Here is a 24946-nt window from a genome sequence, read left to right as displayed (position 1 = left end):
TCGAGACTTAGAACATGTAACATATGGCTCCTAGGCTGTCAAGCTTGAGGGAGTCGAAGGTGGAGATATAGTCGGCAAGTGAGACATCATAGGCCGAAGCGTTAGGGAATAGCATGCATCGGCTCGGGAGGTTTACGGTATAGGCGTCATCACTGCTTGGTTGGGGGGTGGGGGGGTTTCGAATTCACACCGGTAACCTTCTCAAACGCACGCACAACCCTAATTATCTCACTAATAGCCTTTGACTCGCCTGAGCTTTGATGCTGCTATCCGTACGTCGTGTGGAAAAGGAGGGGAAAGAAAAGGATAAAGCGGGGAGAGTCCCCGCACAGGCTAAAGGGGGAAAAAAAGGGAAGAGAGAGAGAGAGGAGATCATGCGTGCGCAGCTTGGCTAGTGCTGGGGTGAAGCTGTATGGCCCGTCAGCTGACAATGGCTTTCAACTCACTGGTGGCGTCCTTAGCCCTCCTAGGGAGTAGTCTTTCGTTCCTAGCAACCTCGAGCGCTTTAATCTTGATTGGTCTTCACCATACTCGACGCCGGTCTCTACGACACACCCTCGTCCTTAACCTCATGGTTGCTGGTAAGGTGTTCTCCTATCAACGTCAATGTTAAGCGGGATGAGACACTAACCAAGACGACCATCAACGCAAAGAAGTCATTAACTCAGCTAATAACACTATATCGGGGATCATCTACGTTAGGGACCAGGAATTACAACGCGGAATAGCGTGCGTCTTGAACGGCGTGTTTAGTCAGCTCTCAACGCAAGCATCCGACTTCTCCATCCTCGCCATCGCTATAGCCACGCTTCTGGTGATATGGCAGAGAACAAGTATGGCGGACAGCTCATCACTTAAGAGATTCTCAATCTGCTGCTGCGTATGGCTTATTCCGATTACTACTAGTGCCTTGGCTGCTAGGATCGGTGTGATAGAGCCAGTTGGCGGGAACTGCTGCTGGATTGCGCGGGACCGGCCCAACCTTCGACTTGGCCTCACCTATGTCTGGCGTCTGTGGATCATATCCACTACCGTTTGCATCTACACTTTCGTCTGGTGCTATCTCAGCCAACGTCCTCGCCCCGCCGCTAGTACGTCCTGGCTTTCGTGCGATACCGGATCACTAACAGTACGCCCGACGACAATGGCCATACTCGAGCCACGAGGAAGAAACTTCACACCAACCAGGCTTATGTGGGGTACGCCTATGAGGTGCTTGCAAGACAGCCGGGCAAAACGTACGAAGTGTTCCCTTTCCCGCGCCTCAGAGTACGCTCTAACTAGGTATTTAGGAGAATCGGATAGCAGATGCGGCAGTGCTGCTGATGATCAAAGTGGGCAGCAAGCTGGGCCGTTGGCTCCGCGTGCTCCTTCCGCGGCCAGAGTCCACAAGGAAAAGAAGCCACACACGACGGTACGCTCGGAGACGTCGCGGCAGAACGAAACCAGTCCGGATACGAGCCAGGTATTCGGACCGAGGGGGGCGGGCATTGGTCGATTAGGCACCAGGGAGCAACAAACACACGTTAGGGCATTAGGTGAACGACGTCCTCTACAAACTACACAGGCACTTACAGCAACGCTTCTTCAGAGAGTCAGGGACTGCTCAGATTTCACCAACGGAGAAGATACTGCGGAATATAACAGCGGAGGTGGGACTGCAAGCCAGTCATGTATTCCTCAACCGTGGGGAGCTTCCCGCCTCCTGGAGTACAGATGGAACCCCAGCAGAGACACCACCGTCGCAAAAGACGGTGTATCGTCAAACGTCACGGCTGCAATGATGGCTAATCTTTCTACCAAAAAGCAGACCCAGACGTCAGAGCGGCGCATTAAGCGCATGATACTGCTGAAATCCTGTCCTATCTTATACATAATTCTCTGGATGCCCAGCCTGTTGAGCGGAATCATAGAGACTTCTGAAGCTAAGACGTTTAGCTCGGTATCAGCAGCGCTGCAAGTCTCCAGCCAGTTTGTTGGTCTTGCTAATGCAGTGACGTACTGCTTCCATGAGAGCGTAGCGTGTATATCATGAGATTGTAAAAGTTATTGATCGCATCAAAGGCTGTAAGCATAATGGTTCTTTCTTTCTTCTTTCCCCCTCCACTCCCCTGGCTGATTTGCTTTCGCGGTTTCCTAATCTACCTTACTAACCAAGCAACCAACCAACCAAGCCACCAGCCAACCAGCCAACCAATTGACCAAGCCCTCACCATTCTCTCAACAGAAAGAAAAGAAAAGAAAAGAAAAACGGAAGAGTCGTTACAACTACGTGGGGTTGGTTAATATGTGCATAATTTACTTGTTCTTCGTTTTAATATTGAACCTCTCATATGCTTTTGCCCCCTTTACCTTCCTCTGTATGTGGCCGGCTTGATTCTCATGATAGGTCAGTATTAATATCTTGGGTGTCTATGATTAAAGCAAGTGTCTGTCTATGCTCTCTATCATAAGTTAAAGAGATGAAGAGAGTAGTCAAGTACACTAAGGACTTAGCACGTGAAGCCATAGTGGCCTTGGATAACTCTAGTACCGCATCGAATGAGTATATGAGGTGATTTAGCTATGGATAGTCTCTCTAATTATGTCTACTGCTCCCCTTAGTATTATTGCCTTATACTTAACTTATTTTCAAGAAGAAATAGGGCGCTTACCACAGCGAGACCAGATGCTAACGCTAACAGAATCCAGCTCTTCGTAGTAAATACTAGCAGCTTCGAGGTAATGGAAAGATGCCTCCAAGCACCCTCAGTGTTACGCCCACACCTACACCCAGGGGCTGACCACGAAGCCATCACAACAACTATCCCTATGAGTAGGGCCCAGGAACAGGGACGCCAGGATAACCAGCTCTCAGTCCCGGAGTCAGCCCTACCACGGCTGATCGACCTAGTAAAGGCTGGGGCTACAGCCTTACCTACTCTAGGGGAACTGCCCAACCCAGCAGAGCTGGACACCCTAGCTGCCCAACTGGTCAGCCTCTTCCATACAGCTATTCAAGCTGTAGGCAAGAGACGGACTAATCAGGGTAGGGGAGCCCCCTGGTGGACAGAAGAATGCTCAGTAGCCCACCAAGCTGCTATTAAGGCTAGGCGCCAACAGGCCCAAGAACCTGGGCTGGTCATACCTCCCCCTATCCTAGAGGAGCAAAAAGTCTTCCTAACAACTGTGAGAAGGGCGAAACGCACCTACTGGACTGCTAAGATCGAAGAGGCTAAGACAGACCAAGACCTATATAAAATTATAGGCTGGCGGAAGTCTAGCCTAGCAGTTAAAGCTCCGCCTCTAATAGTGGAAGGGCAGACGATCAGCAATACCCACGATAAAGCCCAAGCCTTGCGAAAGGCTCTACTTGAGCGATTTAGTGCTACAGACGACCTATCTGGGAACCCTTTTAGTACCCCAGTGGTTGTAAGTCGTATTATACCCTGGCAGAATACAGTTAGCATAGAGGAAGTACGCCAGGCTACTCTGACAAAAGCTACAACCCCTGGGACTGATAGGATTACTACAAAGTTGCTACAATGCACCTGGGGATTAGTAGCCAAGCCTATACAACAGCTCTTCCAGGCCTGCGTTCAAGTAGGCTATTTTCCTAGACCCTTCCGCAATGCGGAAATTGTCATGACCCAGAAGCCAGGGAAAACAGATTTCTCTAAGACTGGGTCTTGGCGCCCAATATCCCTGCTGTCCTGCTTAGGCAAAGGCTTAGAGCGGCTGATAGCAAAGAGGATGGCCTACCTTACTATCCTAGAAGGGGTTGCCAGCCCACAGCAGGTTGGAGCCCTACCAGGGAGGGCTGCAGTCGACCTGACAACCTGTCTAACCCATGAGATTGAGAGGGCTCTAGATACAGGGCTTACTGCGACGCTAGCAACAATGGACGTCAAGGGGGCGTTTGATTCCGTCTTACGAAACCGACTTATTGTCAGGCTACGACAGCAGGGCTGGCCTAGTAGCCTGATCAGACTGATCTACACCTTCACCTCTAGCCGAACAGCCTGCGTCAGGCTAGAGGATACTACTACAGAGGACTTCCCTCTATCCTGTGGACTACCGCAAGGCTCTCCACTATCCCCTATCCTCTTCCTGCTCTATATAGCTGATATCCTAGCTGATGATCGGAAGCTACGGTTTGGCTATGCAGATGATATAGGCTTAGTAGCTACTAGCCCCTCGCTAGAAGAGAACGCTACAGCCCTAGGCCAGGAGATCAGTAGCATCCTCAGCTGGGGAACAGAAAATAAAGTCGCCTTTGACCCAGCTAAGTGTGAGGCAATCCACTTCAGCAGAAAACATCAACAGACAACAGACCTACCAGATATCCAAGCCAGAGGCCTAACTATCAAGGCCTCAATAAAGCCTATAAGATGGTTAGGGGTCTGGTTTGATAGGAGACTCACCTTCCAACACCATGTAGGAATAAAAGTAGCAGCAGCAAAGAAGGTAGCCTATTTCCTACAGCACCTTACAAACACAAAAGGGGGGCTCCCAGCAGCTGCAGTTCGAAAAGCAGCTATTGCTTGCGCCCTCCCAATAGCCCTATATGGAGCTGAGACCTGGTATGCAGGCTTGACCAGACCAGCCCTGAACAGCAGCACCAGTATAGTCGGCACAGGACAGAAGGGTTTAGCCTGTAGAGTCGGAAGAGTTATTACAGCAGCAGCAAGGGCTATCCTACCTGTCTGGAGGACCACACCAACCAGTGCCCTCATCCGAGATGCTGGCCTACCAACAGCAGAGGTGGCCCTTGAGGCAGCGCGACTACGCTTCGCTACACGCCTACAGAAGGTTGACCAACAACATCCCTTGGTCCCAAGGCTTCTACAGCCAGGGCGGCAGCAGACCAGGCTCCAAAGAACAGCTGGCCTCTTACCTAGGTGCCCAAGGCCAGCACTCCTACAGCCGCAATACCCCCTAGGGTCTCACCACCCTATAGTCACACAGACGAAGGAAGCAGCAGCAAGGATCTTCCAGGCCTGGCTTAAGACTGTGCCAGATAAGCATACTATTATCTACTCAGACGGCTCTAAGGCCCCTGATGGCGCTACAGGGTTTGGCTTTGTTATATACCGTAAGAACAAACGTATAGCCCAGGGCTGCGGCCGCCTCAGCTTAGCAGAAGTGTTTGATGGGGAGGCTGAGGGGGCGAGGGCAGGGCTCCGACGGGCCCTCCTTACCTCCCAGGGCCAGCCTATACATATCTGTATCGATAATACCAGCGTTATCCAGGGGATCCGAGGCAGGGTCCCAGACTCCTCACAAGCGGCCTTCCTTGAGATCCAAGAGGCAGCTAGGACGTATGACATACGAACCCATTGGTCCCCAGGGCATGAAGGCATCAAAGGGAACGAGGAAGCAGACAGCCTAGCCAAGGAGGGCACAACCATGCCAGCCCCTAGGGGCCAACTAGCCACCCTGTCAGGGATCAAACGGCTAGCTAGAGAACGTATATGCCGCCAGTATAGAAAATGGTGGAAGCAAGATGCAACACCCCGCTATACCCAACTAGGGCTTAAGGCTTCCCTTGCCTGCCCCCCTGAACTAGCCCTGCCACGGGCTATACTCCATCATCTCCTAGCAGCCCGGTCAGGCCATGGAGACTTCGAACAATACCATCAACGCTTTAACCATACAGAAGCACTGCTTACCTGCTCCTGTGGGGAGGCAAAGGAGGCAGACCACCTAGTCTACTGCCGAAAGACCTTAGCGAGGAGGCTTCAGTGGCCCACCCTCCACCCCTCTAGTCCACAGGAGCCTATAGGACCAATAGGATCTCTGGATCGATACTACAAGGGGCTAATCACTGATCATGAAGGCTTCCAGGCCTTTCTCTGCGTGACAGATTTCTTCCGGAAGATCTGCCCGCGGTACTAGGGCCTAGGTCTGAACCTAGGCCTTAGTAACGAACCCCCCCCCCCTCGTAGAGGAACTGACGAGTATAACGGAACCAGGGAACCAGCGGGAACTAGGGACGGATAGAACACATAGTAGCCTATGGGCAAGATTTGGAGGACGTTAGGAAGAGGCGTGTACTGTAGAGTATATAGCTTGAGCCTGCGGCCCTCCACGCCATATACCCCTCGGGAGGTCGGCCGCAAGGGCGGCTGCGCCCTTGCCGCCACGGCGTTAAATACAACAACAACAACAACAACAACAACACTGCGATAGACGCAGCTGAGACGAAACGCAACGGTTGTTCGGTCTGTTTCCAAACGGACGATATCTGGATTGAGCTGCAATGGGCGGCGAATGCTAGCAAGATGGTGGCTTTAATGCGACAGATAGGGAAGAAGGGTGGAAGAAATTATTAACAAGATATGGGGAGGAAGAAGGGCACGTGGTTACTCCATGAACGAGGGTACTGAGATTGGAAAGGCAAAAATGAATGCAGTTTGAGGGTAGTGTTCCCAGACTGAAAAGTGCAAACGTCATGTTCAGCGACGGTAGAATAAATAAGCCAGAAGTAGCGATCAGGCTTAGCATGCTTCTGGGTATTATTGACGTGTCTTTTGCTGCAAATCTGTATAGGTGTAAGACTGTGGTAGGGAGTGAGGACGTCGTATGAGTGTAGATCGGTTTCTACCGATTTCATTGGCCACGAAATGGTGTGAATGGTATCACGACCCACCGCAGCTACATAAGGTTCTTATCCGGTTAAGGTGTCGGCTCCTTCGGGAACAGAACGGTGTCGGGAGTTGTTTGATTGAGTGGGTTTCGAAAACCGTACGTGACGAATGAAAATGGTTAAAAGGAGCGGCTGCGGCTGAGACGTTGGAGATTGTGAACATGGGATAGTGATCCCTGAGAGCTTGGCTGGAGGGGCAGCAAAAGCAATAACTGGGAACCATTTCGGGCCAATCATTTCGGTCATATCTCAGGAAGAGAAAAGTGGAAAGACACGGCTCTTTTGGGGTGGTCTGCACACCTACGCCACCATATTCAACACCAATTAATCCATCTCGTCTTTTCGCAAATGGTTCTTCATCCTAGTTTTATCCATTAATTACTATAATACACTACACCTATGCACTGCTGCCAACTCATTCTCCGCGGTTTCAAGCGTATGTGAGAATAGACTACGGCACATATGTGTGGTGGCGTTACTTAGCTTCAATCTGGGGCTTTTGGATGGCTTTTCGCATATCCTCTGCGTGCTGAGGTTATCGTAAAGCAGGTTGCTAATCTCTATGAACCTCTCAGTATACTATAGCGATGACCTGATGTACCTCGCCACACTGCGGAGATTCCTCACTAGACCCCTCTTCCTCTACATTCCTCAATCCTCTTCGGCGTTGCGAATTTCAATTTAACGATTGGAACTCTGCTGGGGCGTCGCTTGATGAATACTACGAGGATAGGGCCGCACCTATCATACTAACTGCGTAGCCAACGGATTAAATACACCGCTATTCTTAACCTTTTTCGATAGAACATTATAACATAGACGGATAGAGAGGGCCTTCAGACAGGCACTGTTGTTGCTAGCGATGTGGAATATTACTGCCACCCTAACTCGTTCTAGTGTCCTGATATTGTGGACAGGTAAACTTACCTCATCGTAAGAACGAAGTTCTTTTCGACCTAGGCACTAGGTTAACAGTAGAAAATTCATTGTATGATATTCGGTTGACTCGATTGTTAATGAGGTGACGTATTAAGATAGTAGTTGCATAACTGTTAGGCGAGATCTACATATTAAACAAGAAGTAACTCTATCTGGATATATCCTATGTCCTTCTTCTCACGACCAATCGCAAGCTACATTCAAGAGGGTCTTCAATCACTGTAGCATGATGGTTCTGATGATCGACAAAGTCTATACAATAACGATATTATACTACAACTTCATATAGAAGGGTTGCTATGCTCACGAATCCCTTTCTCCTGCTGTAGGGGTCGTACATGACAGCTCTGGTGAGTAAGGTACAGGTGTTATGGGAATCTGTGACTTGAACGAGACGGACGACTGCGAGGACCCGGGTCCAGGTGAATGGCAATCGCCTTGTGCAAAGGAGGTAGTGGTGCAAAATAGTTCAGGAGAGGCCTTGACGCATTCTCGGAAAGGGAGGGAAGGGCATTCTGCAGTGTCAAGAGCTTTACCTAACCTGTTAGCAAGTCCATTTTTAATATGAACTCTAATGTGAGTTACAAAAACATAGCAAGAATGCATTACACATACCATTTATTTGCATCATTGCTCTAGGAAGAGCTTCGCTGTCCCTGGACGGTGGGTAAATGTGAGGGATTGTCGACGAAGATATCTTGTTGATGGGATGAGATAAAGTAGATGGCGAAGTAGTGGGACCTACGCCGGCGGCAGGAGACGTGGGACCTGCAGGGGCTGGTTTGGAGATATCTTTCGAAAACGATAAACCAGGGCCGGAGTCTGTGCCGGTGCCATTTCGTGCACTATCGACAGGCGTTTCGGGTTCAGGTGAGGAAAAAGAAGAATATTTTGGATAGATGTAGTCGAGGGATAGGTGACGAATGTGACGGGAGGGGGAGAAAGATGGGTCTGGTGAAACTCTGGGAAGTGGTTTTTGTCCAGACGGTGGGGTCGCAGTGGGAGGACTAGCCTGAGGCTTCCGCGACCGACCGCGTCGGAGCTTCACATGATGACCAGTTTGCTCCAGCGGAGGACGCTTTCGAGGCCGACCACGTCCACGCTTCGGCTGAGGCGTATCTTCGGGCCTCAATGGATGCTTCCGCGGACGACCCCGGCCACGCTTCAGCGTCCCCTCTGAGGTGCCTGTCATGGTGATGTTGATGTATGGATTTAGGAAGGGATGCTTGATATTACTGATAAAAAAAGTGAAGGTTGATGTGGAATTAGGATCACATCTTCATCAGAGGAATGTACTACTTTATATAGAAGAAATAAAGGCAGTAGAACTTGAGATAGTCCATTCAATACAAGGCTTAAAGTCACGGATTTCTAGGGTGAGACCACGGTTAGGTTAGTGTGATGATTTACATCCGGAACGGAGACCGCATACGTGGGTTAGCCAATAAAAACGGTAACTTGATCACAACACCGAAAATGATTATGCGGGTTTCAGTGTGGGTCAAATAATACCACAACTATTGGTTAGACATACCTAGAGAACGTGAGGGGAACAAGGATTATGGGACTGTGGTGTAGCTAACAGGTTCTATGAGTACCTGTAGAGGAGTTTAGGTGGGCAATCTCTGTGTAAGTATATTGGACTTACTGCGTCGGTCTAGTTCGTGCGATATCAATTATGAGATAGATGGAAAAAATCTAGAAAAAACAATGGAAGATGTAGTTTGTAGTCATCATGTAGCTGAAGCTCTCTAAAAGCGTGCATCGCAGACATCAGGACGTCGAGTACTGGAGTTCATACGATTGGAATTATCATGAACATAGATACATGTATCTAGGGCTATTATGCAGGTACATAATGACTTGTTAATGCCTGGGCTGAAGGGGTATTATAACCGTTTCTAAGGTGGGAATCTGGTTACTGTGCTGGATTGCGTGATTCGAGTTAAGAAATGAATGTGTGATTACGTACAAGGTCACTTGTGAGAAGGAAATGTATCTCAAGGACCGTTTTTACTATAGGCGAACCATTTTTTTGGTGTTGTACCTTTTCTGATAAGAAACCAGGACCGTGCGCAGATTTTTTCGACCAATCCTAACCAATTGTCAAACCAAATTTGGTTTAGGGATTAGACTCCTAACTGTTAAGGTTAGTCCCTCAATCCTTTGTTTGTTGCTGAATTTTGTCATTCTTTGTCGTATGAATTCAAGTTCTTTGCGTGCGTTTTCCTGGATATCCTTAATTTAGCGTATTGAGGCGACAGCTTTTACTGCAGTTGGGCCTGTTCGGGGTTCTCCATAGGCGGTTGGTTTGAATCCATAGTTGAGGTAGAAGGGGGATTCTTTGGTACTTTCTCCTACTGCGCTGTTATAGGCGAACTAGGCTATTAGTAGCAATACAACCTAATTATCTTAGTTGTAGTTGACGTAGGCGTGGAGATATGTTTTGAGGATTTAGTTGATTCGTTCTGTTTGTCCGTCGGTTTGCAGGTGGAATGCAGTGGATATTAATTATTTGATGCTGAGTTGTGATGTGATTAACCTCCAGAATTTGGAAGTGAAGATCTTATCTCTGTCTGATATAATTTCTCTAGGCGTTCTATAGTTGGCGATGATATATTTAAGGAATATGTAGGCATATTCTTCGGCGTTACTTGCTTCTTTGTATAGGATGAAGTAGGCGTACTTTATAAGTTGGTCTATAATAATAAGAACGCTGTCAAAGTGTGTTCCCATAAGGGGTTCTTGAGACTTTAGTAATTTGACGATAAAGTCGAGGGATATGGATTGCTAGGCGGTTTGCAGCATAGGTAAGGGTTGTAGCATACCATAAGGTTGATGTTAAGCAGGTTTGCTTTTGAGGTAGGCCTCATAATCCTTAATTGCTTTTGCCACTTGTTCTCTAGTGACCTTTTCTCCATATTGTTGTCATAGTTGTTTCTAGGTTTTTATGATTCCTTGGTGACCATATGCAGGGCGAGCATAAAACTCCATAATTGCTTCATCGTCTAGTTCGCTAGGCAGGCTAGTATTAGATCGTCTGGCTATCATCAAAAGTTTGGTTGCTAGCACTAGATCTCTGTTGTTATTTCCTTTGAGAATCACCTGGGTTTCTTTAGGTACTAGGACGTTATAGTCTGGTTGTCAGCTAAGAGCGTCAGCTCTGCTATTATCTGATCCTTTGCGATAGATGATTCAGAAGTTGAATTCTGATAGGAATTCTAACTATCTAATCTGTCGTTTATTTAACACCTTTAAAGTTATGAAGTGTGAAAGGTTCTTATGGTCTGAATATATAAGTACTTCGTGTGTGGTTCCTGAGAGCTCAGGTCTCTATTCCTTAAAAGCTTTAATGATTGCCATGAGTTCCTTATTGTGAACCTGATAGTTGAGTTCAGGTCTGTGGAGCTTGCGAGAAAAGAAGGTATATAGGTGTAGTCATCCTTCTGAATCTTATTGAGATAATTATGCTCCTATTGCATAGTCGGATGCATTAGGTTCTACTTCGAACTGTTTTGTTGGATCTGGAATGCTTAAGACGGGCTCGCTAGCGATGAGGTCCTTGATCTTCTGGAATGCTGTTCGTTATGGTTCTTCCCATATAAAGGGTGTGTCTTTGCGGCTGAGGCTTATAAGAGCTGCGTTAATCTTGCTATAGTCTTTAATAAATTTGCGGTAGAAGTTGACAAAACCTAGAAATCCTTGGACTTCCTTGAGGTTGTTGGGTACCAGCTATTCCTTGATAGCTTTGACTTTGTTTTCTGACATACAGACTTTTCTAGGGGTGATAGTGAATCTGAGGTATTCCACCCTCTGTGTGTGGAATTCGCTTTTCTCAGGTTTAACTAATAGCTTAGCTTCTTAGAGGGCTTATAAGACGTGGTGTACATCCTCCTTATGTTTCTCAAGTGTTAATAAGAAGATGAGGATGTCGTTAAGATAGACTACTACGCAGATGTCAACGTATTTGCGTAAGACTTAGTTGATTATATTTTGGAATGTTGCAGGGGCGTTAGTGAGGCTGAATGGTATAACGAGGTACTCGAAATATCCTTTTTGGGTTCTGAAAGCGGTTTTCTATTCTTCTCCTTGCTTCATTCTGATCAGGTTATAGGCTCCTTTGAGGTCGAGGGCTGTGAACCAGTTGGCTCTGTGAAGGAGTCGTCTCATCTTATCGATAAGCAGTAGTGGGTAGCAGTTCTTAATCGTCATTTCTTTAAGCATGCAGTAGTTGATGCATAATCGTAGTTTTCTATTCTTTTTAGGTATAAACAGGATTAGGCTTCCTGCTGGTGATGTTGAGGGTCTGATGTATCCCTTCTTAAGGTTTTCTTTAAGGTACTTATCTAAGGCTTCTATCTCTGTCTGGTTAAGTCTGTAGATTTTATTAAAGCGTGGTTCCTTCCCTTTTTTGAGGGGTATTTCGTGGTTGAAACTAGTGTGTTCAGGCAATCTGGTTTCTAATTCAGCTGCAAAGAGTTTCTCATACACTCTATATTCTTCTGGGATAGACAGAAGTAGATCATTCTTCTGTTTGAGATCTATTGTTATCAGTGGTTATGATATGGCTTCTTTTGCCTTAAGGTAACAGAGGTATCATTTTGCTATTCCTTGTCGTATTGATTCGTTTGAGGCCTGATTCTGACAGGGCTGCTCAGGGACTGAATCATCATGGTCCTAATAGAGTTGGCCTTTGCTCTAATCTATCTGTGGGTTGCTTATTTATAGCTAGGGTAGTCCTAGCACTATGTTATATATTCCTAGATCGGCAATATCGAATTGGATTCTTTCTTTTCGATTCAGGTAGCTCATCTCAAGGGGCGCAGTCTCATTATAGATGGTACCTCCTTCGTACTAAAATTCTTCTCCTTCTGCCGTGTGTAACTGATATGGTCGTTCTTTTCCTCCCTATCGTATTTCTAGCCTATTGATGGCTTGGGGGGCAATGAAGTTTGCTTCAGCTCTGCTGTCGATCAGCGTAAGTGTTGTCTGCTGATTGATAGTAACTTTGAGTTTGATATTACCCTTATATCCTTGTGACATTTAGTGAATAGATCTTATGTTTGTTGCCTGTTGTGATCCGTCGTCAGTAGGTAAGTCTAGTTTTTTGACTGCTCTGGTTGTCCTGGGTAGGTGATTTGCTTTCCTTCTCGTTATGCTTTTGCGAGGCTGTTTTCGCAGATCCTGACCTGTGGGGGTCTAGGTCTATTCTTTGCGATTCTCTAGGCTTATGCCTTTTCTTAGTAGTGAACTTAGCATTCGTCTTATTAGCATTCGTCCTATTTCATGCTGTCGTTATGTTGACATCTCATAGGGAACTGAGGACTAGGTCTGAAGACTGCAAGGTTGTCTTCAAATAGTACTATAGTCCACTTAATCATAATAGAGGTTAAGTAGATCTCATGGATAGGCTTATCGTCATATCTTCTGGGGTAGAACTGGTAGTCGTCTTTTTCTCTTATGTATTCTTTGCATTTGTTGTGAAAGCACTGGGGCCAGAAGAGGGTTTAGTGAAGCTGGTGGTTGCTTCTCAGCGCGGGATGATCTTCTGTGTGTAGCTGAGGGGTGTAGCCTCAGTCTTATTAGGCTGCTGAGGTGCTATAGAAGTGGCGTTATTGCTTGTCTTAAAGTATGTCGATTTCTTGGTATCTCAGAAGTTGCTTGATTCTTCCTTCCTAGTCGTCAGGTTCCTCTTTGGAGCTGGAGTCGTCCACACTAGGGGTGAACCTATAGGCGATCTCTGTCGGATTGCGTTATCAGGCAACATCGCGAGGTTTATCTAAGTTATAGGAAGAGCTTTCTCCTTCTCTGAAAGTCCAGTTGTTGGTCATACTGAGGAGTTGTTATTCTATCAGAGGATTATGTTGGTGTTCTGGTTCTTCTTCTGATTCTTGTTGTTGATATAGTCATACTTATCTGTCGTCTTCTTACTGGATTAGCTCTATTTCCTTCTTGATTTGTTGTTCTTTATAGTGGAGTTGCTGGCTAGTTATGCAGGGGGTGATTAGTTCTAGTCGCTGAATTTATAGCATTTTGTTAAGTTGTTCAACTGGTTTTCTAGCCACTTTGCTGTTGCTGGAATGCATTATTGCCAGGGTCCTAGGGCGAGTGTCTGGGATGGTTATATTGTAACCAGACCGTCCAGGGTTGCTGTCCCTTAGGTAGTGTCCTGATATTTCTTTGTCTTTAAGGTGAATTCAGCAGTTATCATCATAGCATCCAGTCCACGATTAGGATGCATATGGGGCTTTTGCAATTATGTTGACTTATCGAGGTTGTTCTGCTACTGGTCTCCAGGGGAGCTTCTTAGGCTGTCTGCAGTCTTTAGCGATATAGCCTTGCTTATTACAGTTGTAGCACTTAGGGTTCTAAGGTTTTTTGTTGTTAGGTTTAGTTATCATGCTGAGATCTATAGGTCTGCTGTGTTATCTGTAGGCAGTATTCTGGCGGGTGTTATTCCAGTTGTTGCAGGGTCTGTTGTCGTTCTGCTGGCTGTTAAACTTCTGTTGAGGCTGCTATTAGTACTTACATCCTGAATTTAGGTTCTGTTATTTCTCTCCTTATTCTTTTTGTCGTTTATAGAGGCGGTTGTCAACCTTAATAGTATGTTCGACGTAGGCGAGGAAGCTAGGAGGTGTCTCTAGTTTAGCTATTTCGTCTTTGACATCATCCTTAAGTCCTTAATAAAAAGCAAAAACTTTGCTTTCGTCAGTTATATAGAGTCTTATAGCTAATCGCCTAAACTCTGCGGCGTAGAGTGTAGCTGACTTGGTTTGTTATAGGTGGGATAGGTCTCGCTCAGCCTGTCTTTGTTTATTAGGGTTGAGGAAGAGAGATTCTAGGGCCTTAACATAGCCTGTGAAGCTGAAGAAGATGTCCTTGACTTCTTAGCTGTATTTTTCGACAGGGTTATTAAGCTATTCCTATTAGAGGGGTTTAAACCAGGCAAGGGCTTGCCCCTAAAGGAAGGTGGCTGCATATATAACGCATTTAGTGTCGTTCTAGAAGGTGTTTATATAGAAGGCCTAGTAGGTTCAAACTTAAACCAGGTGTCCTTTAAGTTATCCTAGGGTTCTATCGAAAGTGGAAGGTGTGTTAAGCTTGAGGCGTTCTCATCCTTTAACTAGGGCGGATATGATATTAGCAGCAGCTCAGAGGGTGGCGACTTCTTTCTCCAGATCCTGGTTCTTGCAGGCTTATTCCTGGAGTTCGCTAAGGGCTGCAGCGTTCTGGTTGAACATTTCACGCATTGCCTTGAAGTTGCTGTTAGTCTTGTTGAGCTGGCGCTTAAGTTCTTTGGTGTCATCCTCGCTGTCTGAGTCATCCTTTATCTTCTGGTCTCCTAGTTCCTAGGCTAGGTTTTAGGTGGCTCGTCCTCCTGAAGTGGACGAGGATCCCAGGGTAGGCGACTTGACAGAGGCGCGGGAAGACATTATCGTTTGTTACTGTTAGTAGGAATTAATAGTCAACTTACTAAACAGGAGCAATCAAAGTGTTACAGTCAGCTATCTGATAGTAGGGTCTGCTAACAGAAGCTGGGGATTAATATGTTCTAACAGTACACTAGGTTGTGGTTGTAGGTTATAGTTTGTAGGCTGTAGTAGATTAGGTCTTCAGAGGCTAAGGTGATCAGTCTTAGACTTAATAAGTGATTCGCAGTGAAGGTAAGCTGAGAGTATCTATGAGGATGAATACTAAGTTGATTGCTGAAGAGCTATAGAAGTCTGACCATAAGCTAGGCTCAGGGTTATACTATATATAAGTCTAATTCTGAACATATTCCTTTATACCTTAGGTCGATCTGGATCGTTCCGATCCAGAATGATCGTTTGGCCCCTAAGTCGTGTTGGATCATATTGATCCAATATGATCGTTATCTTATCATCATGTGACTTAGACCATAGTTCTTCTGTTACCGAGTGAGTTCCTGTTGTTCCTGTGATCCTGCAGTACAAATGTCCTGTCCTAGCCGCCCGACGCCTAAGTGGGTCGGTCAACTGTTATCCATGCATAACGGGTCGTAACACCTACCTACCTACCTACCTAAAACCTACCTACCTTGCGCGGGTCTGTCCGTCCTAGCCCTAACCACCCCCCGACCGGTGCCGCTCGCGCGCGCTACTTCTAAATCCCTCGTCCACCTGACGCAGTATAACCACCCGTTTAGCTCTAACTTTTCGTCCACTATACTAACCTCCTCATGCATATCAGCCTCAAACTGCTTCTCTTGGTTCTTATGCAACGCGACAAACCACGCTATGTTGTCTATCCCCAGCCCTAATAGCTTGCTTTAAACGGCCACCCCTAACCCCCGCCCAACCTCAAACCATCTGCTTGCAGCCTGTGTTAAAAAAAAAACGCTAGCATAGCACGCCTGTCGTCCACAGTAAATCTCTAACTGCTGTGGCTTTCTTATGCATATTGCCCCCCTTCTGCTAATTATTCGCCTACCTATATTCTGCCCAGCAATGCTCCTGCATGTTTCGCACGCAGCAGCACACATAACAGCATGCATAGCAACACAAACCGTCCGTCTAGGGCGGTGCGATATAGGCAACTGGCTTAACTGTGGGGTCTAGGTATTAAAACAACTGTAAATCAGCCTGGCTGCAGATAATGCTAGGAATATTGCTAATTAATCTGGCGACCCTGCTCCTAGCCTCAGCAGGGATTAACTGATAGTTATTCCGCAAATACGCTATAGCTTCGTTAGCTAATATGGCGTACTTAAATAATATACATATCAAAATGGAATACTATATGTTGTGGACGAATAGCTCTATTTTTGGCTAAATATATTAGTTACTTTCTTCTATCTACTATCCATAACTTATTGTTTTCCTTCTCTCTTTATAACCTCACCTTCCTGCCCCTTAATTCCATACACTTTCTCCTTAATCTACTTTCCTCCCTGCCTGCGTTCTATCGCTTGGTTAGGCTTTCTAGCCTGGCTGATAGTCCTATTATATAATTAGCTGCTTAATATAGGGGCTGGGACGACATCACAAAAACTTCTACTACCCTATTCACCTATTTCTGGACTTATATCACAGAATAAAACACTAAAAACTGGGTTCCTATATTTGCACCAGTTGTGGCTTCAATTGCATGCTACTTTTACCTATTTTACTATGGAAAATCTCAACGGCTTCCACCCTGCTGTGAACAACAGACCCACCTAATTCTGTAGTGGGGCGTTCAATGGCTTCCAACGTAAGCCATCGTAGACATGATGTTAGTTTATAGCTACTTAATAAAATTATAGAAATATAGAGCGCTTAATAGGTCTTCTTAATTAATAAACTATAAAAGTTACTTAGCTAGCTTATAGCTAGGGTTATAAATAGAAGAGAAGCCCTATAAAGCTTATTAACTAAGCGTAGATAACTTCTAGCTAAAAGTAGGAGGTTAGTTTATTTATGGAGAAAAAAATATAAAAAGCCTTATAAAGCTTCTACTTATATTAAAAGAGAAATATTAAACAATAAAGAACTACTATATACTCCTTCTTACTTACTTATTTACTACTACTACTATTACTTACTACTATAACTACTCCTACTACTAACTACTTACCTACTTCCCTCTACCTTCTTTATACACTAACTAACTACCTACCTACATTATACCTAACACCTTGCCTCCCCCCCCCCCCCCCCCCCGCCCCTACCGGCGCAGCATCCCTGATTCCTAGCTGTAACCCCCCCCCCCCCCCCAACTGGTGCCGCTCGTGGGGGCTACTAAATACTTAGTAATTTATATTGCTTATTTAGTCTTATTTTATTATTATATAACTTACATTATAGTTTTTTATTCTTAACAAATCCTTATTATTCTTATAATTTTATAGTATAAATATCTTATTCTAGCCGCCTAACGCTTAAATAGGTTATATAGCTATTATCTTTATTTATAGGTTATAATATTGTTATTATAGGCAAGCTAAGTCGCATAACTTAACTCTAATATAAGCCGTATAGTCTCTTGCTTTCTATCTAGCTACATAACAACTTATTCAGCTTTTATATAAAACTCAGCTATTATAGGAAACTGTTAGGCCTTGTCCTAAGCGCTGGTCTGGTCGATATATATAGCGTCGATCCATACAGTGCGCTTGCTGAGTCGGCTCCGCAGGTGAACTAAGGCGTCAAAGCAACTAGGCGTGACCAGCAGTTATTTCTCATCCTTGTCTTTGGGCGATGAAACATAGTAGATGAAAATGGTGTCTTGTGGCGAGCCCCAGCAGTACGACAGAGCCTCAGAAGACGGTGCTTTTTTGTCATCGCGCAGGGAGATTACGCGAATCTCGCACTTCGGAACTTTGGACGACTTTAGGGATGGTTGCAGATCTAAAACGCGGATCGACCCCACGGGTAGGATGCTGTGAGAATAGATTGGAGGCATAGTTTTCCGTTTGGGCGACTAATGATGCAAATTCTGACTCAAATATAAGAAACCCGCTCTGATTTGGAGCCTAGGGTTGAGAGCATCACACTATGCTGCTGACTGCGAACGTTCACAGACCTCAGGAGGCAGCACAAAGCAGCGAACGCTTTGATCCCCTTGATAGACGAAGTTAAATCGATTGAAGGCAAAGTTAAGAACAAATGTAATTAGATGGTATCGGAGGAGTTGGTTATGGTTAAATGACGCTAGAGCCTCGTGAGCTGGGAATGCTGCAAAGATTGAAGTCCTGATGCTGACAGCGGCTTTGTCAGATAAATGCAGCAGCGCCCAACTGCGGATCTTGTGACACCTACCTACTCGGACATAGTGCACTTCTTGGCCACTTCGCCCAACAGAGCGTTAGAGGAAACTCTTGCCCCGAATTTGCTCAGACATAGTGCAAGACGGAATTCGGCCCTGGGCCACTTGACAAATTGACTTGGATGTGTATTGTGTACGTATCTTTGAGAACGGGCAAAACCTCTACACGCGGTTACGAAGGGCCCGCCGTTCTCGCCGGGCAGCGGGAGATCTCTTTACTCTTAGTCCATTCTTGCTCTATTAAATAGAGCTTGAGATTGTCAAGATTTGTCTCTTCTATCTCGGTATTGTAGAAATCCTCGATCTTACTGATTAGACCGGCATCATCCGAGGTAACCAAATTAACAACGGCACCATTTCGGCCGAAGCGTCCGTTACCACCGACACGATGTACATAACCCTCATAGTTGGCATGCAGATCATAGTTGATAACCAAAGGAATCTGCTGAACATCTATAACACGGGCGAGGAGCTCAGTAGCAATCAATAACTTCGCCGAACCAGAACGAAATTGCTTCATGATTTCAGCACGTTCAAACGCGGGCATATCCCCGTGCATGGCGGAGAAGGGAAGGTTGGGGACATTGATCTTCTCCTTAAGCCATTCGGTCTTTTTGCGGGTGTTGCAGAAGGTGATTGTCTGAAAAGTCGTGATACTTGCGCATAGGTGGAGGAAGGCTTCAAGCTTACACTCGTCCTTCTCAACATTAACATAGAACTGCTTGATGCCTTCGAGGCGGAAATCCTTCTTTTTGGTGTAGATATGACGAGGGTTACGCATTAAGATGCCAGTAGCTTCGAGAAGGTCCTGAGGCATTGTAGTAGAGGTAACTAAAACCTGGACCGGCTTTGAAAGAAGGTGGAAGATATCGTAGATCTGATCCGCGAAACCACGCTAGGATACTTTGGTTAGTAACAATCGTAAGAGAATCCACCGCTTGGCCAAACGCTTACAGCAATAATTTCATCAGCTTCGTCAAGGACAAGCGTCTCTATGTTCGCAGCCTTGAGGATATCACGCTGTATCATGTCCTTAAGGCGGCCAGGTGTTCCAACCACCACCGGGGGGGCATCCCGGAGAACCTTCTCGTTGTCGAGCACGCTGACTCCACCAACACAGGCACCACACCGGATATTCATGAAGTCGCCAATAGCAACTATGAACTCCTGGGTCTGCATAACTAACTCGCGGCTGGGAGCCAAGATCAGAGTCTGACAGGCTTTCAGATCAGGTTTGACCTTCTGAAGGATGGAGATAACTAAAGTAGCCGTCTTGCCAGCACCGTAGGAGGCTTGGGCAATCACATCTTGGCCATCGAGGATGGGCATGATGGCACATTGCTGTATAGACGAAGGGCGTTCAAAACCGTAGGCGTACACTAGAGAGTTGTCTTGCTTAGCAACTAGACGTAGCATAATTCTTCCAATGTATCACTGGGACTTACCCCCACGGACAAGAGTAGGCTTAAGGTTCATGTCATCAAAGGCAGCCGTCTTTTTGTGTCCAGACTCCGTGTACTCTGTATCACGTGAGTCAGCATTCGAGAGTTGACAGTTTTTCAAGAGGATGGGAAAACTCACCCTCAGGATCATTCTCAAAGTCCATATCAAGAGCCATTGTGCTCGGTAGCCATGCGGGATCTCTTTGCAGTTGCTTTACAGATGCAGGGTCAAGAAGATGTCAACTTTTACTCATGGGAGAGTGGAGGGAAAATGAGACCAGAGGGTTGGAAAGAATTGAAAATGCCTTAAACCGAGGCCGAACAGTGGTTACGTCATTTTTGATGCAATCCAACTGCCCTGTGTTGCATATGGGTGACTGCAGCCTAAAATCTGACTCATGAGGACTGTGCTTAATCGCGGGGAAGGGCACGTATTAGTGCGTCAGCCGCTAGCGTACACAGGCTGTGAGAGGCATCTGGAAGCCAGCCTCGAGTTCATTCTTGGGCGAGCTCCCGTTCAAAGATCACATTCGAGGCAGGGAGCAATACTTCTGCGCCTTGGGCATGTGCCGTGCCTAGACTCAATACATAGCACTTTGAGAAACAAATAAACTGTTGATTAAAGATAGTTGTAACTTTAGGTATTAAAGATCGTAGTTGAGATTGCATGGGAAGTAGCTCTTCTTGACGTGGCCAGCGAGACCACCCTCATAGTATCCCCTGAACGATGTGTTGACGTCGCAGATGGGGAAGTTGAAGACGTACGGCGCCTGGATGTTGACTTCCGCCATGGCGTCAATCTGCTCAGCGTCCAGGATTCCGGGCACCCGAGGATTCTCCTGGTTCTTATTGCCGTGGGCCTTAAAGGTGTTGATGGAGCTGCCTTTCTGTTAGTTTCACATCCTCTGAAGGATCACCGGCAGTTGAAAGAAAGAAGAATTGCGTACCCCCTGACCATGTCCTCCCTCGTAACGCCGCCCCATAGGGGTCCCAGGGCGCTCGTGCCGGGGAGGCCGTCGAACTTAGAACAGCCGATGCCGTACTTGTCGTCGTCGCACTCTTGCTTGGGGTTTTCGGCGGCGAGGAGGAAGTAAGCGCGGTCGTCGATGCAGACCTTTTCGGACTTGATGGCGCCGTTAGTGATACGCAGCTTGATCCACTCGTCGTTGTTTGCGGCATCGCAGCTGCGTTTCGAATCGACGATGCTAGATGTCGTCAGCACTTTGGCCCAAATCTGTTTCTTCTTTCGATCTTCGCGAGAGGTTGAGGGATGCATACAATGGGTTCAGATCCCGGTTGGAGATCTTCCAGCCCAGGGGGATCAGCGTGGCATACAAAGCCTTGTCAATTTCTGCCCGCAGCTCCTTAGTCGAAGGAATGACGGTCACCGAGGAGATCATCTTGCCGTTGGCAATCATCTTGGACAGCCTGTCGCCCTTACCGCTGAAAATCTCGATCGCGAACTTGTCAATGGCCGTCTCCCACGCGTTGATGACCAGCTTCAAGTTCACTGTGAGGGCCGAGTCCGGGCTAGTCACGACGTTGCCTATGAGGTCCTTGGTCAGGGTAAACCCACCCAAGACCATATCGTTGGTGAAATCCTTGAGCGTGCTGAAGTCGTCGCCGTTGTTCTTCGCCCAGGGCACTTTGTTGATCGCTTTGTTCCACGTTGGAGCCATGACGGCGCCGTAGCCGAGGGTGAGGATGTCGATGAGAATGGCTACGCTCAGATCGCTGTCCTTGACGGGGGAGAATGTCTTGCCAAACTCCGCGATCGAGGTCCCGGCGTCGTTGTACGAGTCCCCTAATGCCTCGTACGTGTTCCACAGGATGGCGTTGATGTTGCGGAACGAGTTGAGGATGAAGTAGCCCGCGGGGGCGTTGGTGTCGTTACACTGCAAGGAGGAGCCCCCCGTGCAGCCGTTGGCTCCCGTCAGCTTGTGGCAGTCCATGGACTCGGGTCCGTTGAAGAAATTGCTGATAGAGCGGGTGAACACGAAGTCGGGGTTCGACTCACTATCCGACTTGTAGTTCCGGAGGGCGGCGGCCCAGGCGGCGGGCGTCAGGACCTGATCCCAGCGCCACTCGGCGTCCTCTCTGGCATCTGTGACGCCTTGGTGCGTGCATGGAATCTCTCTCCAACCGTCTTCGATAGGCTGAGCGCCGCCACCGCCAGGGGTACCCTCGATAGGTTGTCCCGGGGGTGGCATAACGATTTCAGGCTCGTACGAAGGATCCCAGTCGTCACCGTTGCGATTTCCACCGCACCTGTTGTACGCCGTGACGGCCGTGTTGGGGAATGTCGCCTGAATACTATGCAGGTCCGCGCGGCCGTCGCCGTCAAAGTCCGGGAAGTACTGGCACGAACCGGCGAAGCTTCCGGTATACGCCTTCTCCGGTCCTCCGGCTGGGATCGTCGCCCAGTGGTACCGAGACCCTCCGATATCCCTCCGGCCGAGGTTGTAGTACACAAAAGAGTCACCGGTAAACTTCTCGATCCATATGATGTCGGATTTACCGTCACCGTCAACGTCCGCAAACTGCAAGTTGGCGCGGTCGTGGCCCTTGGCGCTGAAGAACTGGTCGACATGCGTCCAGCCGCCGTTACCGTCCTGCGTCCATCCCCACATGCGGCCATCCTTCTCAACACAGACGTAGTCGGCTCTTCCACTTCCCGTAACATCGGCGAAACGTATCGGCCAGTCCCGGAAGCCGACGCCGCGCTTCTCAGGGCAGTTAAGCGCAGGGGCCGGGTTCGCGATGTACTGCCAGTTGAAACCCCCTCCGGGTGTGTAGTTGTTCTTCCACATTTCCACGCGGTTGCCGTTGTTGTGGTCGACGTGAATGATATCACACCTGCCATCGCCATCAAAGTCGGTCAGATGAATATCGCGACGGTCGAGATCCCTGGGCGGCTTGAAGAAGGCTTTTTGTCCCGGCTGCTTCCAGTAACTCTCGCCGTTGGCGATGAAGTCCTTGCCAGCATTCTCAAACAGGTCCATCTCGCCCTTAGAGAGAACCCAAATGTAGTCATCGCGCCCGTTGCCCGTCATATCGCAGTAAAAGTTACCGTCAGCCTTAGGCTTGGTCGCACCGTAACCCTTGCTCTTCCACACCCTGACTTTGAACTCGTGCTTCCCGTTGGAGAGCTCCTTGTGCTCCATCCAGACGTAGTCTTTGCGCGATAGGAGACCAAAGTCCTGCGGGCTGCCGTAGACACTGGCAAAGTGAATCCTATTCCGGATACCGTTGGCCATGCCGCCCGTGTGCGTTGGAGATTTGCCCGAAGCCTTGTTGGTGCCGATTCGCCAGGCGGAGTAGAGACCATCACCTTCCTTGCCCCAGTGGCAGCTTCGCGAGTTGGTATACGTCGTCGTCTGTCCGTTGTCGGAAACCCAGAGCCAGTCGGCGCGACCGTCACCGTTGAGATCTTCAAAGCGTGTGCCGGCGAGGTTGCCCATGCCTTTACCCTCGAAACGCCTACCCATGGCCTGGAAGTAGGATGGCTTGTTGCCGGTGCCACCGTTACGCCATACCCAAGCGTCGCCGTTACCTCTGAGACCGATGAAGTCGGCGCGTCCGTCGCCGTCAATGTCGGCGATGCGGATGTCGGCTTGCGCGTAGGCAGGGTCCCTGGCCTTCCAGGTACCAATGTGTGTAAACGTGGGCAGTGTGCCGCCACCACCGTTGCCGTTGTTGATGCTGGCAAACACAGCACCGTCGGAGCCGATGCAGACAAAGTCATCGAGCCCGTCGCCGTTGAGGTCAGCCCACTGGACTCCTCTCTGAATGCAGTTGTCGTGTACGTCGAGGTCGCCAATCAGGGTGAATTTGCCGTCGCCGTCGTTTCTGCGCACAGCATATAGAACCTTGTCTCCGTTCTTGATCCAACCGAGCAGATCATCACGGTCCGAGCGGAAGATGCGGGCAAAGAACCACTGGTCGCGATCCCAGTCGCTAGTGATGGTGGTAACGGCGCCCATGTCCTGAGCGTCGTGGATGTACTCACCATCATCGTAGCCACTGCCGACCTGTGTGAGAGCACCAGCGTTGATGCCGTTGCCTGGCACCTTGTGGCAGCCGACACCTCCTTGATCGAGAGCGTCCCCGGCGTCTAGAGGTTCCATCAGTCGGCCCTGAGACCTCGCACGGCCGATGGCGGCGTAGATAGGCCCGGCCATCTTCTTGAACCCCTGCGCGTTGGGATGGACACCGTCATCAAGATCCGACAGAGTGATGTGGCCATCCATCTCTGCGAGGAAGATGGGTCGTCCCTGGGCGTACAGCTCCCGCACGACCTCACGATATTTCTCATTGACGGCTTGACGTCTAGCATCAGCTTCACCACCGATCGGCAGGATGGTTGTGGCGATGACAACAGTCCCGGGGGAGATGTTGTCCCAGAGGCCCTGAATCATGTTGCGGAAGCGGATGTGCTGGTTCGCATTGTCAATACTGCGCACAATGTCGTTGGTGCCAGCGTTGATGATGACCATATTGGGCTTGAACTTATAGGAAGCCTTGGAGAGGTCGTGAATTTCAGAAACGATGAAGCCAGATACAGCCTCGACGTCCTACACTTGGTCAGTCATTATATCGTTAAACGGGCCTGCGTGATAAGATGTTTACGTTATCTTTCATATTACCGCTGTTCTTGGTGCCGACCATGTCGACGGGGTGACCGTCATGGCGCAACTGTTGGCGGAGAACCTTACGGTAGCTGGATACAAGGCTCTGATTAGCAAAGAGATACTCTCGGGCATACTCAGCTTCATGACACGAACCTGTTCTGGTCGGGCGAGCCAACACCAAAGACAATGGAGGCCCCAAGGGCCATAATCCTCAGGGGCGTTTTGTCATCGCGCCTCTTCGGACCGTGGTATCCAACATCATCATCCATCTGGGCCCATGCCGTGGTCTCGTTGACAATCGGATCATCAATGAAAGTAACATCCGTGGAAGTGGGGTGGGCTGTTACAGTGTCCGCGAAGAGGAGCGCCTGTGAGCCAAGCCAGGAGAGGCTGACAAGAGAATTGAGGAACCTCATCTTGCGCCTCGAGAACTAAAAGAGAGACAGAGTCAAGGCTTTGTGTAACACAGAGGGATGACCATTCATTCAAAAGGGGGTGGGATGGGATCTGTGCTGCATTTGTATGAATTCTGATGGCAT

General features: G+C 48.1%; 4 protein-coding genes across 4 annotated transcripts; 2 read left to right on the top strand and 2 right to left on the bottom strand.

Moving 5' to 3' along the window:
• Positions 1-430: 430 nt before the first annotated feature.
• Positions 431-2035, top strand: CGCA056_v013846 (uncharacterized protein; the record flags this gene model as incomplete). Its single annotated transcript, XM_037329088.1, has 3 exons — positions 431-581; positions 654-1129; positions 1454-2035. The coding sequence occupies 3 exons, from the start codon at positions 431-433 to the stop codon at positions 2033-2035; spliced, it is 1209 nt and encodes a 402-aa protein (XP_037173483.1).
• A 1844-nt stretch (positions 2036-3879) lies between these two features.
• Positions 3880-5877, top strand: RTase-4 (putative RNA-directed DNA polymerase from transposon BS; the record flags this gene model as incomplete). Its single annotated transcript, XM_037329087.1, has 1 exon — positions 3880-5877. One exon carries the CDS (start codon positions 3880-3882, stop codon positions 5875-5877), a length of 1998 nt encoding a protein of 665 aa, XP_037172845.1.
• A 12629-nt stretch (positions 5878-18506) lies between these two features.
• On the bottom strand, positions 18507-19952 carry tif-1 (ATP-dependent RNA helicase eIF4A; the record flags this gene model as incomplete). The annotated part of the gene is made up of 4 exons (XM_037329086.1): positions 18507-19229; positions 19289-19713; positions 19780-19854; positions 19916-19952. 4 exons carry the CDS (start codon positions 19950-19952, stop codon positions 18507-18509), a joined length of 1260 nt encoding a protein of 419 aa, XP_037173484.1.
• A 468-nt stretch (positions 19953-20420) lies between these two features.
• Positions 20421-24823, bottom strand: cesA-2 (Multidomain esterase; the record flags this gene model as incomplete). The annotated part of the gene is made up of 5 exons (XM_037329085.1): positions 20421-20655; positions 20724-20981; positions 21055-24350; positions 24406-24496; positions 24561-24823. 5 exons carry the CDS (start codon positions 24821-24823, stop codon positions 20421-20423), a joined length of 4143 nt encoding a protein of 1380 aa, XP_037172846.1.
• Between the last annotated feature and the right edge of the window lie 123 nt (positions 24824-24946).

Source organism: Colletotrichum aenigma, assembly GCF_013390185.1.
Source record: "Colletotrichum aenigma strain Cg56 chromosome Unknown KSG_Cg56_contig09, whole genome shotgun sequence".
Lineage (NCBI taxonomy): Eukaryota > Fungi > Ascomycota > Sordariomycetes > Glomerellales > Glomerellaceae > Colletotrichum > Colletotrichum aenigma.
This window is presented reverse-complemented; position numbering and strand designations above follow the sequence as displayed.